Raw genomic sequence first — 14,541 nt, forward strand, 5'->3', positions numbered from 1 at the left:
GCATCATCGAATAAGGAAGCACATTTGGAAGCTCCATCAACTAAAAAAGGCAAAAAGGAAGCACAAGTTACGAGATCTAAGTCTTAGTAAGAAATCATAATACAAGAAATAAAAACATTACATTCTTATAATTTAAATTATTTATTTTATTGCTTTACATTATACAAATTCAAGTAAAACAAGTCAATATTGTATGTAGCCAGCATTCCTCAGTTCCTTGAGTATGAAGGATATTTCTTTGATGCACGAATAGTTTCCTGCACAAAGCGAACCATGTAGAAGTCTTAGCCGGTCAACCAATATGTTTGGATCTTTCCATGATGTGTAATCATTCTCTTCTACCACCATCTTCCTTGCACCTTTATAATAAATATTATGATCTCTGGTGTCTTCCGTTTTACCACCAACCTCAGGGTAACTTTCATGTTTGAGACGGTGATCATCACAAGCTTGATCAGATTTATTTAATATATCACGTCGTTTCCATCGTTTCGGTCTCAGGACACCGCCACATTCTTCGATCTTGGCAGCTTTAGGTGCTTCATCATAGTCTATGTCTTTGTCAACAGCCTCAGAGTCACTGTAACAATCACCGTATAAGGAATCGTCTTCACCCAATTTACCATAATAATTCGATGTTGATGATGTTGAAGTGTCTTCATCGTCTTCGTGCTTCCTTTTAGGAGTCCATCATTTTTACAAAGTAGGAAAGATCTACTTGAATTCGGCTGGAATATATTCTCACTTTTCACGTTAAGGATTCTTCCATTGTCTTCATTCTTCCGTAAATCATCAACCTTCTTCAATTTAAGTTCTTTGTCGAGATCGGAAGAGCCAAGAAAATTATTGTCGTAATGCAGATCACTCTTCCTTAGGCTAGTAGATTCATCGTTGTCCTCTAGCTTGTACGCAGGCTTGGCGCTACAAGTTCTGCCATGTCTTTTTAGGCTCTCTCTCCGCGTAAACGACTTGCTACATCGAACACAACTTATCATATTGCGCAGTGGATTTTTAACACAGTCATTCTTCTCGTGTTGTCTTTTATTCTTTCTCAAGATAAACTCTTTACTGCAAAACTTACACCTATGTTCTTTCGATACAGCGTCAGATCCCAAATCGGAATTCATATTAGTTACTAAGACTAATGCCAGATACCAATTGAGTGTTTTAAATTATATTCAATACTTAAATAGAAATTTTTTCATATTTCATCAGCGAGAATTAATATATCTCATGCAAAAGTACTTTATGCATGTAGTTCTGCTTTTCAACAACAGATGTCGCCACATGTTGCTTGCAGGTAAATAATATTTAGTTATTTTATGCGGGATGCGGGATGCTCACTAACGATCGCAAAAGAAGGATGGCTTCGTTAGACTCCAAGGAAAAGGAAGTTCGTCTTGCATGTTGGTGCTCCACAGATGTCTCATGGCGTAATATTAATTTGACTGAGTAATGATATTTGTTAATTCCACCTGATAAAAATATTGCAAGTTTTGATTTAGTAGCATAAATTATCGAATTAAATGTAACTCCAAATAAAATGACATGTCTCATTAGAACAAAAAAAATTCCATGCAGAGAGCGGTTTCTCAGAATAGTCAGAAACACTAGAAGAAACCACAGGAATGATTGCAAGAACACGGGAAAAACCATCAAAATATTGTCAAGAATAATCAGGAGCACACTGAGAAAACCACTATAATATTAACAATAATAATCGGAAGCACACGGAGAAAACCATCATAATATTAACCAGATTAATCGGAAGCACACAGAGAAAACCACCACATGTTTTCTTTGATATCATAAAATTACAAGAAAAAATATTTAAAAATAAAAATAAATTAATAAAAAATTAAAAAAAATAAAAAAAATGCATAAATTTCTGGCTTGTACAAGAACTCTATCTTTGCTCAACAATGATAAGTTTACAAGCTAGCAGAAACTGTTTATGCATTTTTTTTTTTTTTTTAAATTTTTTATTAATTTATTTTTATTTTTAAATATTTTTTCTTGTAATTTTATGATATCAAAGAAAACATGTGGTGGTTTTCTCTGTGTGCTTCCGATTAATCTGGTCAATATTATGATGGTTTTCTCCGTGTGCTTCCGATTATTATTGTTAATATTATGGTGGTTTCCTCAGTGTGCTCCTGATTATTCTTGACAATATTTTGATGGTTTTTCCCGTGTTCTTGCAATCATTCCTGTGGTTTCTTCAAGTGTTTCTGACTATTCTGAGAAACCGCTCTCTGCATGGAATTTTTTTTGTTCTAATGAGACATGTCATTTTATTTGGAGTTACATTTAATTCGATAATTTATGCTACTAAATCAAAACTTGCAATATTTTTTCAGGTGGAATTAACAAATATCATTACTCAGTCAAATTAATATTACGCCATGAGACATCTGTGGAGCACCAACATGCAAGACGAACTTCCTTTTCCTTGGAGTCTAACGAAGCCATCCTTCTTTTGCGATCGTTAGTGAGCATCCCGCATCCCGCATAAAATAACTAAATATTATTTACCTGCAAGCAACATGTGGCGACATCTGTTGTTGAAAAGCAGAACTACATGCATAAAGTACTTTTGCATGAGATATATTAATTCTCGCTGATGAAATATGAAAAAATTTCTATTTAAGTATTGAATATAATTTAAAACACTCAATTGGTATCTGGCATTAGTCTCAGTAACTAATATGAATTCCGATTTGGGATCTGACGCTGTATCGAAAGAACATAGGTGTAAGTTTTGCAGTAAAGAGTTTATCTTGAGAAAGAATAAAAGACAACACGAGAAGAATGACTGTGTTAAAAATCCACTGCGCAATATGATAAGTTGTGTTCGATGTAGCAAGTCGTTTACGCGGAGAGAGAGCCTAAACAGACATGGCAGAACTTGTAGCGCCAAGCCTGCGTACAAGCTAGAGGACAACGATGAATCTACTAGCCTAAGGAAGAGTGATCTGCATTACGACAATAATTTTCTTGGCTCTTCCGATCTCGACAAAGAACTTAAATTGAAGAAGGTTGATGATTTACGGAAGAATGAAGACAATGGAAGAATCCTTAACGTGAAAAGTGAGAATATATTCCAGCCGAATTCAAGTAGATCTTTCCTACTTTGTAAAAATGATGGACTCCTAAAAAGGAAGCACGAAGACGATGAAGACACTTCAACATAATCAACATCGAATTATTATGGTAAATTGGGTGAAGACGATTCCTTCTACGGTGATTGTTACAGTGACTCTGAGGCTGTTGACAAAGACATAGACTATGATGAAGCACCTAAAGCTGCCAAGATCGAAGAATGTGGCGGTGTCCTGAGACCGAAACGATGGAAACGACGTGATATATTAAATAAATCTGATCAAGCTTGTGATGATCACCGTCTCAAACATGAAAGTTACCCTGAGGTTGGTGGTAAAACGGAAGACACCAGAGATCATAATATTTATTATAAAGGTGCAAGGAAGATGGTGGTAGAAGAGAATGATTACACTTCATGGAAAGATCCAAACATATTGGTTGACCGGCTAAGACTTCTACATGGTTCGCTTTGTGCAGGAAACTATTCGTGCATCAAAGAAATATCCTTCATACTCAAGGAACTGAGGAATGCTGGCTACATACAATATTGACTTGTTTTACTTGCATTTGTATAATGTAAAGCAATAAAATAAATAATTTAAATTATAAGAATGTAATGTTTTTATTTCTTGTATTATGATTTCTTACTAAGACTTAGATCTCGTAACTTGTGCTTCCTTTTTGCCTTTTTTAGTTGATGGAGCTTCCAAATGTGCTTCCTTATTCGATGATGCATCCAAAATGTGCTGCCTTTTCGTTGGCGGTGCTTTCAAATGTGCTGCCTTTTCGTTGTCGGTGCTTCCAATGTGCTGCCTTTTCGTTGTCGGTGCTTCCAAATGTGCTGCCTTTTCGTTGTCAGTGCTTCCAAATGTGCTGCCTTTTCGTTGTCGGTGCTTCCAAATGTGCTGCCTTTTCGTTGTCGGTGCTTCCAAATGTGCTGCCTTTTCGTTGTCGGTGCTTCCAAATGTGCTGCCTTTTCGTAGTCGGTGCTTCCAAATGTGCTGCCTTTTCGTAGTCGGTGCTTCCAAATGTGCTGCCTTTTCGTTGTCGGTGCTTCCAAATGTGCTGCCTTTTCGTTGTCGGCGCTTCCAAATGTGCTGCCTTTTTGTTGTCGGTGCTTCCAAATGTGCTGCCTTTTCGTTGTCGGTGCTTCCAAATGTGCTGTCTTTTCGATGACGGTGCTTCCAAATGTGCTGCCTTTTCGTTGTCGGTGCTTCCAAATGTGCTGTCTTTTCGATGACGGTGCTTCCAAATGTGCTGCCTTTTCGTAGTCGGTGCTTCCAAATGTGCTGCCTTTTCGTTGTCGGTGCTTCCAAATGTGCTGTCTTTTTGATGACGGTGCTTCCAAATGTGCTGCCTTTTCGTTGTCGGTGCTTCTAAATTTGCTGTCTTTTCGATGACGGTGCTTCCAATGTGCTGCCTTTTCGTTGTCGGTGCTTCCAAATGTGCTGCCTTTTCGTTGTCGGTGCTTCCAAATGTGCTGCCTTTTCGTTGTCGGTGCTTCCAAATGTGCTGCCTTTTCGTTGTCGGTGCTTCCAATGTGCTGCCTTTTCGTAGTCGGTGCTTCCAAATGTGCTGCCTTTTCGTAGTCGGTGCTTCCAAATGTGCTGCCTTTTCGTTGTCGGTGCTTCCAAACGTGCTGCCTTTTCGTTGTCGGTGCTTCCAAATGTGCTGCCTTTTCGTTGCCGGTGCTTCCAAATGTGCTGCCTTTTCGTAGTCGGTGCTTCCAAATGTGCTGCCTTTTCGTAGTCGGTGTTTCCAAAAGTGCTGCCTTTTCGTTGTCGGTGCTTCCAAATGTGCTGTCTTTTCGTTGTCGGTGCTTCCAAATGTGCTGCCTTTTCGTTGTCGGTGCTTCCAAATGTGCTGCCTTTTCGTTGTCGGTGCTTCCAAATGTGCTGCCTTTTCGATGACGGTGCTTCCAAATGTGCTGCCTTTTCGTTGTCGGTGCTTCCAAATGTGCTGCCTTTTCGTAGTCGGTGCTTCCAAATGTGCTGTCTTTTCGTTGGTGGTGCTGTCTTTTCGTTGTTGGTGCTTCCTTTTTTGTTGACTGCGCGTAGTACAAAATGTAGTGATTGAATATTTACTAGTTTATCACCTCTTGGTGTTACTAAAATATTTTACAAGGTTACTTGGTCCTTTAGAATGTATAAAAATGTCACGATGGATTACGAAGGTCATGTGGTCCTGAAATGACTAGCCTATACGTCTGATAATGACATGACTCGGTCTCATGGACTGAAGGCAATTGATCTATATGTGTGGCTTTGTACATGAACGGCTTATATGTTATTCAGATTATTGAAAAATTAGACTTTCATAATAGGCTAATCGGCACTGATTTAATTCGTTGGTCCGGTATATTGACTTGAGTTGATTTTCGTAGAGTGAATGATTAATAAACTCCGCGAAAGGTAATGGAAAACAGAACCTAACATTTATTTAATAATTAGTTACAACTGTCTCTGGTCAAGAATCTAACCGTGGACAGGTATCCATCGATTCGATTTGTAAATTAATAAATGATTTTTTCGGAGACTATTGGAATTTTTCCCGCATTTCTAGCTAAATAATTACATGATTTCAAGATGGCGGTCAAATTTTAAGATGGTGGGTACCTCAGTAATAAATTATTACTGCACTGTAGCATGTTAGAATAAAACTAGCATGATGGTAATACGAGTACACGCACAAGATGGTGTACTCCAGCAGGTGGTCGCTCCTGGTAGCATGTACTGAACATAAAATGACGGATCCGTGATGGACATCAAGGACAAAGTCAAATTTCAAGGACAAAGTAAAATTTCAAGGTCAAAGTCAAATTTCAATGTCAAGGTCAAATTTCTAGGTCAAGGTCAAATTTCTAGGTCAAGGTCAAATTTCAAGGTCAAGGTCAAATTTCAAGGTCAAGGTCAAAGTTCAAGGTCAAGGTCAAAGTTCAAGGTCAAGGTCAAAGTTCAAGGTCAAGGTCAAAGTTCAAGGTCAAGGTCAAAGTTCAAGTTCAAGGTCAAATTTCAAGGTCAAGGTCAAAGTTCAAGGTCAAGGTCAAAGGTGTGGTGACCAGATAATTATACTACATGATATCGGCACACTCTAGCACACGAAAACAAGATGGTGGTCTCTAGTGGATGAAGACAAGATGGCGGACATGATGTCATACCAGTTGACGATATATACCTTGGTATTGGTGGTGATAGATCAGTCTAGGTAGCTTTCATGGAGGAAGGATCGACTGTTTACTCTCGTCGGGAATCGAACCAAGGACGTACATCGATATAATCAAACAGAATTTAAATACGTTAATTTTTTGATGAATTTTGGAATTTTTTTCATTAAAATCGGATAATAAATAATGATTTTCAAGATGGCGTCCAAATTTCAAGATGGCGGACATGACGTCATACTACCTGATGGTATATGTGCATTGACATAAGTGGTGGGGGTCAGTCTGCCAGCAACCCGCCAAAGGGGAAGGATCGGTCACCATTTTTATTTTTTTTGCCCTCACCGGGTTCGAACCGAGGACTCCGAGCTCCGTGTCGTAAATATATGTTTTTTCGATATTTTTGATTAAAATTTTATTAAGTGAATTTTTTTATAATTTTTAAAAAAATTTTCATTAAAATCGGATAATAAAAAAGTTAAAGATGGCGAGCGTAACGAAAATTGCAACGGTGACGTCATAATTCAAAATGGCGGATAACACATCGACGGAATGTTCGAGAACACAATGGCGGATCTAAGATGGTGGATCCAAGATGGCCGTCGGGGTCAAGGTCAAAGGTCAAGGTCACATCCTGATAGAGGCTTAACTGAGGCTTGAGTTAAGGATGCTTAAGCCTCTATCAGGACATTTCTAGCCGCTGGGATTTTTGAGGAATAAAACGGGAAATTTTCCCTCGAAACGGGAATTTTTCCCTCGAAAACGGGAATTTGTTTTCTTAAAACGGGAAATTTTGAGTCATTTTGAGTCATTTTTGAGGACTTTTGAGGAATTTTTGCCGCCGTGACGTCACAAATCCAAGATGGCGGACTCCGACACCACCACCACCGCCTGAGGCCTGATCTCGGAAATACTATTATATACTACTGATATTATTTATTTGTTTGATTCAAGAAGGAATTAATGTCTGCTTTACACAAACCAATTATTGATAAAAAAAATGTACGAACGTTTCTCAAATTCACGTAATTACTGTCTACGAATACGTTCTTGACATTGTTGCATATCTCAACCATATTGGTTTTTGAAAAAAGAATGGTGGCAGTTCTTACCGTGTAAGGATGCACACAAAAATGTAAAAAAGGAAGCAATGTTTCAATTGATAGGCAGGGCTGTGAATAAATATATTAATTTAAAAGATTAAAATGGAAACTTCTATAGAAATGTCACACTTATACCTACAGGATTATTCACCTTAGGGCCAATTTCACCACCATCGTTTAATATTTTAAACAGATCTTAATAACACTTAAGCTTCGTTTAGTAACGAATTGCATTTCACCAAATATTAAGTTAATATTCTAATTTTTAATTATAACAATTAGTTTTAAGATGTGATAAAAGTTATTACACTTGTTAATGTGACTATCTTTTTGTTCTGAAACAAACCTGAACCTTTATAGACAAATGATTTTTACTTCATAATTATTGGTACAATTCATCAATATTGCAAGGATCATTTATATTTAGACCGCAAAGATTACTACGAAATGCATGGATATTTTTATGAATTGATTATCTCATTAATCTATTAACATATTTAAATTCTACGAATAAAGAGCTACATGTTTATTGAAAACTTTTTTTAAACAACTTAAGCTGGACTCCCAATCATCCGTTTCATCCGTCCGTCACCCGTCCGTCCATCGATCACGTGACCTGCAGCCAATCAGATGGCCCGAAAAATTCCATCCGTCCGTCCGTCAAAACCTTGCCAAGCTTTAGCTTTTGACGGACCAACGGATGGTCCACCGCCTTGTTAAGTCGATCGTCTTCAATACGACTTTCCGAAAACAGTGTTCGATTTTTTTAATTTGCAATATATAGAAGGCTGTGTCGTATTGACCGATTATTATTGTCATAATAACGGTAAAGATTGCTTATGAGAATGAGCTTTTCGGAAGAGATGCTGATAAATTACGTCCGGGAAAGGGAGCATTTGTATAATATAAATAGCAAAGACTATCGGGTTAAACAACTGAGGGAAAAAGCCTGGATAGAAATAGCTTCTCTCTGTTTCCTTTGACGCAGTAATAATAGAAGCATAATTTTATTTATTGCTGGCATGACTAATATTATTTTTAAGACGGCACCCGTTTAATCCACTTGTCAAAACACGGTTCCCGCCTGTAAACTTATTATCACATTAATAAAAATAAAAGTTAATTATCCCAAGTAAATTATTTTCGCCAAAAGTTTACTTACAATTGAGAAAGTATGTGGCGGAAAGTTGTAGCACTGATATTTTACGGACGGATGGCGGATGGTTGAGAGTCGGTAATAATTACCGAGAGAAATAACGGATCGAAATTGACGGACGGATGGGTGACGGACGGATGAAACGGATGATTGGGAGTCCAGCTTTAACCTAAGCAAGTAAGTTCAAAGGCTAGAATTATATTTCATATATTACTTATCAATTGAATATCAATTTTGCATGCACATTTGAACACATCGTAAAGATATTTTCATAGTGTTAGTATGGCTAGGTAAATAATTAACCTAAAAATAACATTTGATGTACTTTAGAATTTGTTTGAAAATTAAGATAACGAATTTTCAAGTAATTAAAATATTTTTCATTCTTTATGGACGATATTTGTTTACAAACTTAACTTGATATGACCCAAAAACGAACAAAATAGAATGGCCACTGCTTGTAATATAATTTCCAACAAACTTTAATAAAGTTAAACCTTGCTTAACTGTTTGAGTTAGGGAAACCAGAAATGTATGATGAAGTGAAAAAGCTTAACAGTAGTTAAAAAAGGTTAGGTAACTTTAAAATGGCCCTTATATTATTTAAAGTCCATTAAACTAAATATATATTTATTAACAATGCTACCTGTGAAATCAAATATTCTTCCCTTTTAAAATGTTTGGGTACGAAAAAACACAGCACGAGATACAACCATTATTTATTCAAAAGAAATATGTTTGGTGGAGGCTACACGTCATAATCAGATCAAACGTGAATGTTAATAATGTAAACGCCAGACCCTTTAGGCATATTTCATACATAATTCACATCTACATTTATTAGTTACCACACATATTATGTAAATACATCAGACACAAAATATCACGATCAAATGTAGGCCGCTTCAGCTGTTGAAGATCCTAGTTTCATAACCAAAGACGAGTACACACTCTATGATATAAATGCTCGAAAACACACATCACCATATAAGTCAGACGAACACGAGCAGGGTATAAGGCAAGGCTACCTGGAATATGACGGTGGTGTAGAAGGTGACGAAGTTGGTGCCGCTGAGCTGCTGCAGGCTGAGCAGCCCCACGGAGACCACCAGTCCCTTGAGCGTGCCCCTGGAGGCGAACAGCTCCCTCAGCGAGGCGCTGTTCCTGCTCTCCTCCTCCACTGCTTCATGCATCTCCTGCAGCTCGGGCTCCATGTCGTAGTCGGGGCCTCTCAGCCACCGCAGAGCGTCTCTCGCCTTCTTCGGCTCGCCCGCCTGGGACAGCGTGGGCCACGTCGCCTTGTACACTCCTGCGCCATGGGGTGCTTGTCCTGGACCACACTCCCCTTATTTGGACTTCTAAATATTGTTTATTAATTTAGTGAATAGTGTTAGAATCGTTTGAATTTTGAACTTCCCGCGCTGCTTGCTGGCAGCGCCAAGTCCTCAAGTTGGCTACCTGCCAAGGTGGGTAGCCCTGCAGCTTCCGGCAACGAAGCAACCATCATGGCGGTAAGTGGTGCTATCGTGTACGCTTGATGCCAATCGAGTTGTTCGCGAGTAAATCGTTATTAATTGTTTAGTTTTATATGGATTTTACAGTCTCTTAGTCTCTAAGACAAAACACTCCCAAAGGAAATAATTTGAAATTGGAACACAGCGAATTAACTCTTTTACACATTTCGTAGAGTAATTTAGATCTTAAGCTTTCAGTAGGGGGAGCGGATCGGTTCGGGAAAACAGTAAACAATTAAACAGGTGGGTGTGGCACTCCAACAGATGGGCATGGCACCATGTGTCCGGGTGGGCGTGGCACCACGTGTCCGGGTGGGCGTGGCAGCAGGTGGGCGTGGCACCACGTGGACGGGTGGCACGTGGCCGGGAGCCAAGTGGAGGGAATCCTCAGGAGGTTGTTGACGTCACGTGGATCATCGTCTGCTCGGGCGACGGCATCTTGGTTCTAATTTAGGAAGCTAGGGAGCGCTAGTGTCGCAGGCCGCATTAATTTTTACAAGTACTTAAATGGAAGGTATCGCGACAGCGGGGATTCGATCCATCAACCTTTAGATTGGTAGTCAGCAATGCTAACCATACAGCCACGAGGCCAGTTGGAAATAATAATTTAAGATGTTGTATATATGCTTATAAGTTTTTTTTTGTGTTGTGGAAGTTTTAAAAACGTATGTAGTCCACCATGTTAATTTTTTTAAATTACTAGGCGGGAAATTTAAAGAAGCCGCATCGGCTGCTTAGCGGCCACCATGTTAATTTTTTTATAGTACTAGGCGGGAAATTTAAAATTTATTGTTGGCTGCTAGGCAGCCACCATGTTAATTTTTTTAAAGTACTAGGTGGGAAATTTAAAATATATTGTCGGCTTCTAGGCTGCCGGCATCTTTTTTCGTCAACATTGGAAAAAAAATAATTTCGGCTGCTAGGAAGTATCCAGAACAGACAACTTTGAAAATAAATTATTTTTATATAAGACAATCGATTGCTGTAAGGCACCATCTTGTAGCACAGCATACCAGACCGCCATCTTGTAGCAGAGCACACCAGGCTGCTATCTTTTTCCCATTATAATCATTGGTTTTCAAGTTTGAATATAAATAAAATATTTCTTCAGCCACTACTCTATGACTATAGTAGTAGGTGCCAAATTCAAAACACAAACTAGAGGGCAGCCATGTTTATTTTTTATAGTACTAGTCCAATATAGTCATATTAAATTTTTATATTGCCAATGCTGTGTAGGTTATCCAAGAGAGCTCTCGCTGTGTCGCGAGCCTTGCAGACATGTGGCGACGGCGGACCCTCCTGTTTTAATAATAACCTAGACGGCCTCCCCTGTAGGGACCGCCAGCCAGCAGCGCTCGGAGTCCGTTAGCAAAGCCTTCAATTATAATTATTTAGATTTACCTCAAGTTAAAATACTTTTTCCACACTTAAAATATTACGTGTACCTGTATACAAATGTAATTTCTCCCAAGTTAAAATATTTATTCACCCGTTTAAATATTACATGTATATGCATTATTTCAGTTAATTATAAAATAGTATTTCAATTTAAAAATAAAATATTATGTGTAACAATTTTTTTTTACTCCAGTTAAGTGGCAGTAAGTTGTGTGTGTGTGTGTTATTAACAGAGTTACCTGTACCTGCCATTTGATTATTACCAGACAAAAGTAACTTGTAATAGTATTTTCTTATTTTGCGATAGTCTCGTTTACATAATGTTTCTTTTAAAAATATAAAAATAATGTATGTATATTTCTAACATCAGTTTTAATATCTCTTACGAGAAGTGCATTGCTACAAATTAGATTAAATATTATGTGTGTTTTCCAGACAAATGTAACTTACACCAGATTTTGGTCATCAAATATTGTAGTCAACACATCGATATTACTTTGTTAAAACATGCAAGACTGTTTTAAAAAAAGAACAGACACGTATCCATAATGCCACCACCATGCTGCTTTAATTTTAAAAAACAGATTTCAGTCGGCTGCCTGTCCCCGCGTCTCTCGGAAACACCACCCCACTACAACGACCTTGTTATAAAAAAACACCAAGGGTGTCTGTGGGGACCCACGCAGCCCCTTCATACGTGAACATCTGCACTGTAAAGTCTACCATATGTCACACCCAATTCCAAGGGTGTCCAGACAGCTACTTTAGAGTTTGTTAAGGCTGGTTCACTCCAAAACCCAGGGCAGCAACTAGAGTCTCTGGCACCCGGGGCATGAATGGATTCATGCGCCCCCGCCCCTCCTCTTTTTTTGCACATACCACACCAATAAAGTGGGGGTCCGGGGGCCCTCCCACGGAAAAATGGTGCTATTTAAGCATTTTCCATACCTACATGTAACAGTTTCTTTGCTACTGTAACTTCCATGCATGAACCCACTAGTAGGAATTACAATGCAAGAGATTTCGGCGCCCCCACAGCTTTGCGCCCGGGGCGTATGCCCCGCTTGCTCCCCCCTAGTTGCGGCCCTGCCAAAACCACTCTGTCTTCCACATCGGTTCTAGATATCCAAGTTTTTATTGATTCTGGGAATCCCTTCCAGCTGACTAGAAGATGTGTAGGAAGTCGCTTGTGGATTTTATTAATTAAATAAGTGTCTATATACTTCGTCACTTGAATTTCTTGAGAATAAAAACCACCCTTAACTTCATTACCATCCAGGTCAGACAAGTAGTATGTTCTAGGGTAGGTGTTGCATATTTTTATCACCTTAAAAATCTCGTCGGCCAATTTACGGAATAACCTTTTGCAAATAAATTCTTATTTCTTGAGACCTGTACATGATCACTTACACGAGCTTTAAGTCGCCTGTGATCTTTTTCACAACATTGTAAGCTGTTTTAAGAAGAGAATTATCTTTCACCTCGTTGGGGTTCATACCGATAGTCCTATGGAATCTACCATTGTATATTGCCATAACTTTTGGTAAGAGTGTTAGCCATTTGTAGTTTCCGTGAGAGGACATTTCCATAGACAAAAGCGATTTTAAACTTCTAATGAAGCGTTCAACGACCGAGTAATTCCATGTTATTTCATCAATGTCTGAAATCTTCTGTTATAAAATTTGGTACCATGGTCTGAGTGCACGTGAGTGAAACCTCCAGAGTCCTTTAAAATATGTTTCATAGCTAAAGCCACAAGCTCCGCAGTTTTCTTCAACACCGGAGCCGCGTAAGCCCGCTTGGAGAAAAAATCAATCACAACCAATGTATATCTGAATCCTTTATTCGCACGGTTATAAGGCTGCATTTCCACCAAATAAATTTGTAAAATTTCGCCGAGACCATGAGTGATTACACATCTTGATTGCACACTTGATTGCATTGCCATACTGGTCAACAACACTGACACCATGAGAAGGCTATGGATTGCTGTAATTGGGAGAGGCTATATATTAGCATCACACGCCCATTGCGGAAACCTGGCGACAGCATCTCTCAGTTATTAGAGCCGGCTACATCTCCGACACGTCACAGGTCCGCAATCACTTCCCGTAGGAACCCAGGTTCCTTAGCCAGGTGTACATTGTGGTAGTGGGAGCCACTGTGATGTGTTGGTCATCTGGTTTCATACAACTTGAAGTGCACGTTGGTACGAACAAAAAAGCTTTTTCCAGCGCTGCTCCTCTTAGTTTCAAATCCAATTTATTAACTTTGAAATTGATTTATTGAATCCCGAGTTTTAAGCCATGGCTGATGTTCTGCATTTTTGCTGTAAGTTTAAAAGATATAGGAAAAAAATACAATTTTTGTTTAAACGTTTTTACGTCATGACAATTGTTAATAATTTAATACTGATATTTGGCCTTCGTTAAGGTAGATATCACTTATTAAGAAATATTGTAGAACCAAAAAATATTGTCTACTATTTTTATAATTGTAGTCATTCTCAAAAATAAACATAGTACTATATAGCAATGTCGTTATATGAGAAACTGTTTCTAGCAGTCAGAAATTACATTAAGTTATGTTCTATGATTAAATGAAATATATATAAAAAAGGTTATGTTCCAAATCAGTTGAATTGAAGATGGTATCTTTGATACCTATATCTCCCCATCAGCACAGAAGTCCCACCTCCAGCAGTTAGCCTGGAAGCATGAAGTGGAGTAACTGAATGTGTGCTGACCTTGAGAAAGTACTGCGGGGTCTCGGGCATGAACACGAAGGTCACTGCAAACATCAAGGGCACCCCCGCACACACGACGGACAGCCAGAATGGTGAGAGGGCACTCCCCACGGCATACGTGAAGAGTATGCCGGAGACGACGAGGTTCTGGTAGAAACTGCCCATCAAGCCACGGACCTCCTTCTGCGCTATCTCCGTGGTGTATACGGGCCCGGAGATCGCGAAAGCTCCGCCCGCCATGCCAGTGAGGAAGCGACCGGCGCACAGCATTCCCACCTGAGTCCACCCGCAGACAGAACAGCTCAACACTGCAGAAATCTAATGGTAAGCTGTGCAAGGTAACGAGCAATACAAAGTTA

At 39.0% G+C, this 14,541-nt stretch overlaps 1 protein-coding gene across 1 annotated transcript in view; it reads right to left on the minus strand.

Moving 5' to 3' along the window:
• The window catches only part of LOC134536541 (facilitated trehalose transporter Tret1-2 homolog), a 41,448-nt gene that overhangs the window by 10,049 nt on the left and 16,858 nt on the right, over positions 1-14,541 (minus strand). Inside the window, exons 4-5 of the mRNA XM_063376274.1 lie at positions 14,183-14,458; positions 9,550-9,795 (exon numbers count right to left, since the gene is read on the minus strand). Coding sequence (XP_063232344.1) covers positions 9,550-9,795; positions 14,183-14,458 — 522 coding nt within the window. The remainder of the gene's footprint in view (positions 1-9,549; positions 9,796-14,182; positions 14,459-14,541) is intronic.

Source organism: Bacillus rossius, chromosome 11 (genome assembly GCF_032445375.1).
Source record: "Bacillus rossius redtenbacheri isolate Brsri chromosome 11, Brsri_v3, whole genome shotgun sequence".
In the NCBI taxonomy this organism is placed as follows: domain Eukaryota; kingdom Metazoa; phylum Arthropoda; class Insecta; order Phasmatodea; family Bacillidae; genus Bacillus; species Bacillus rossius.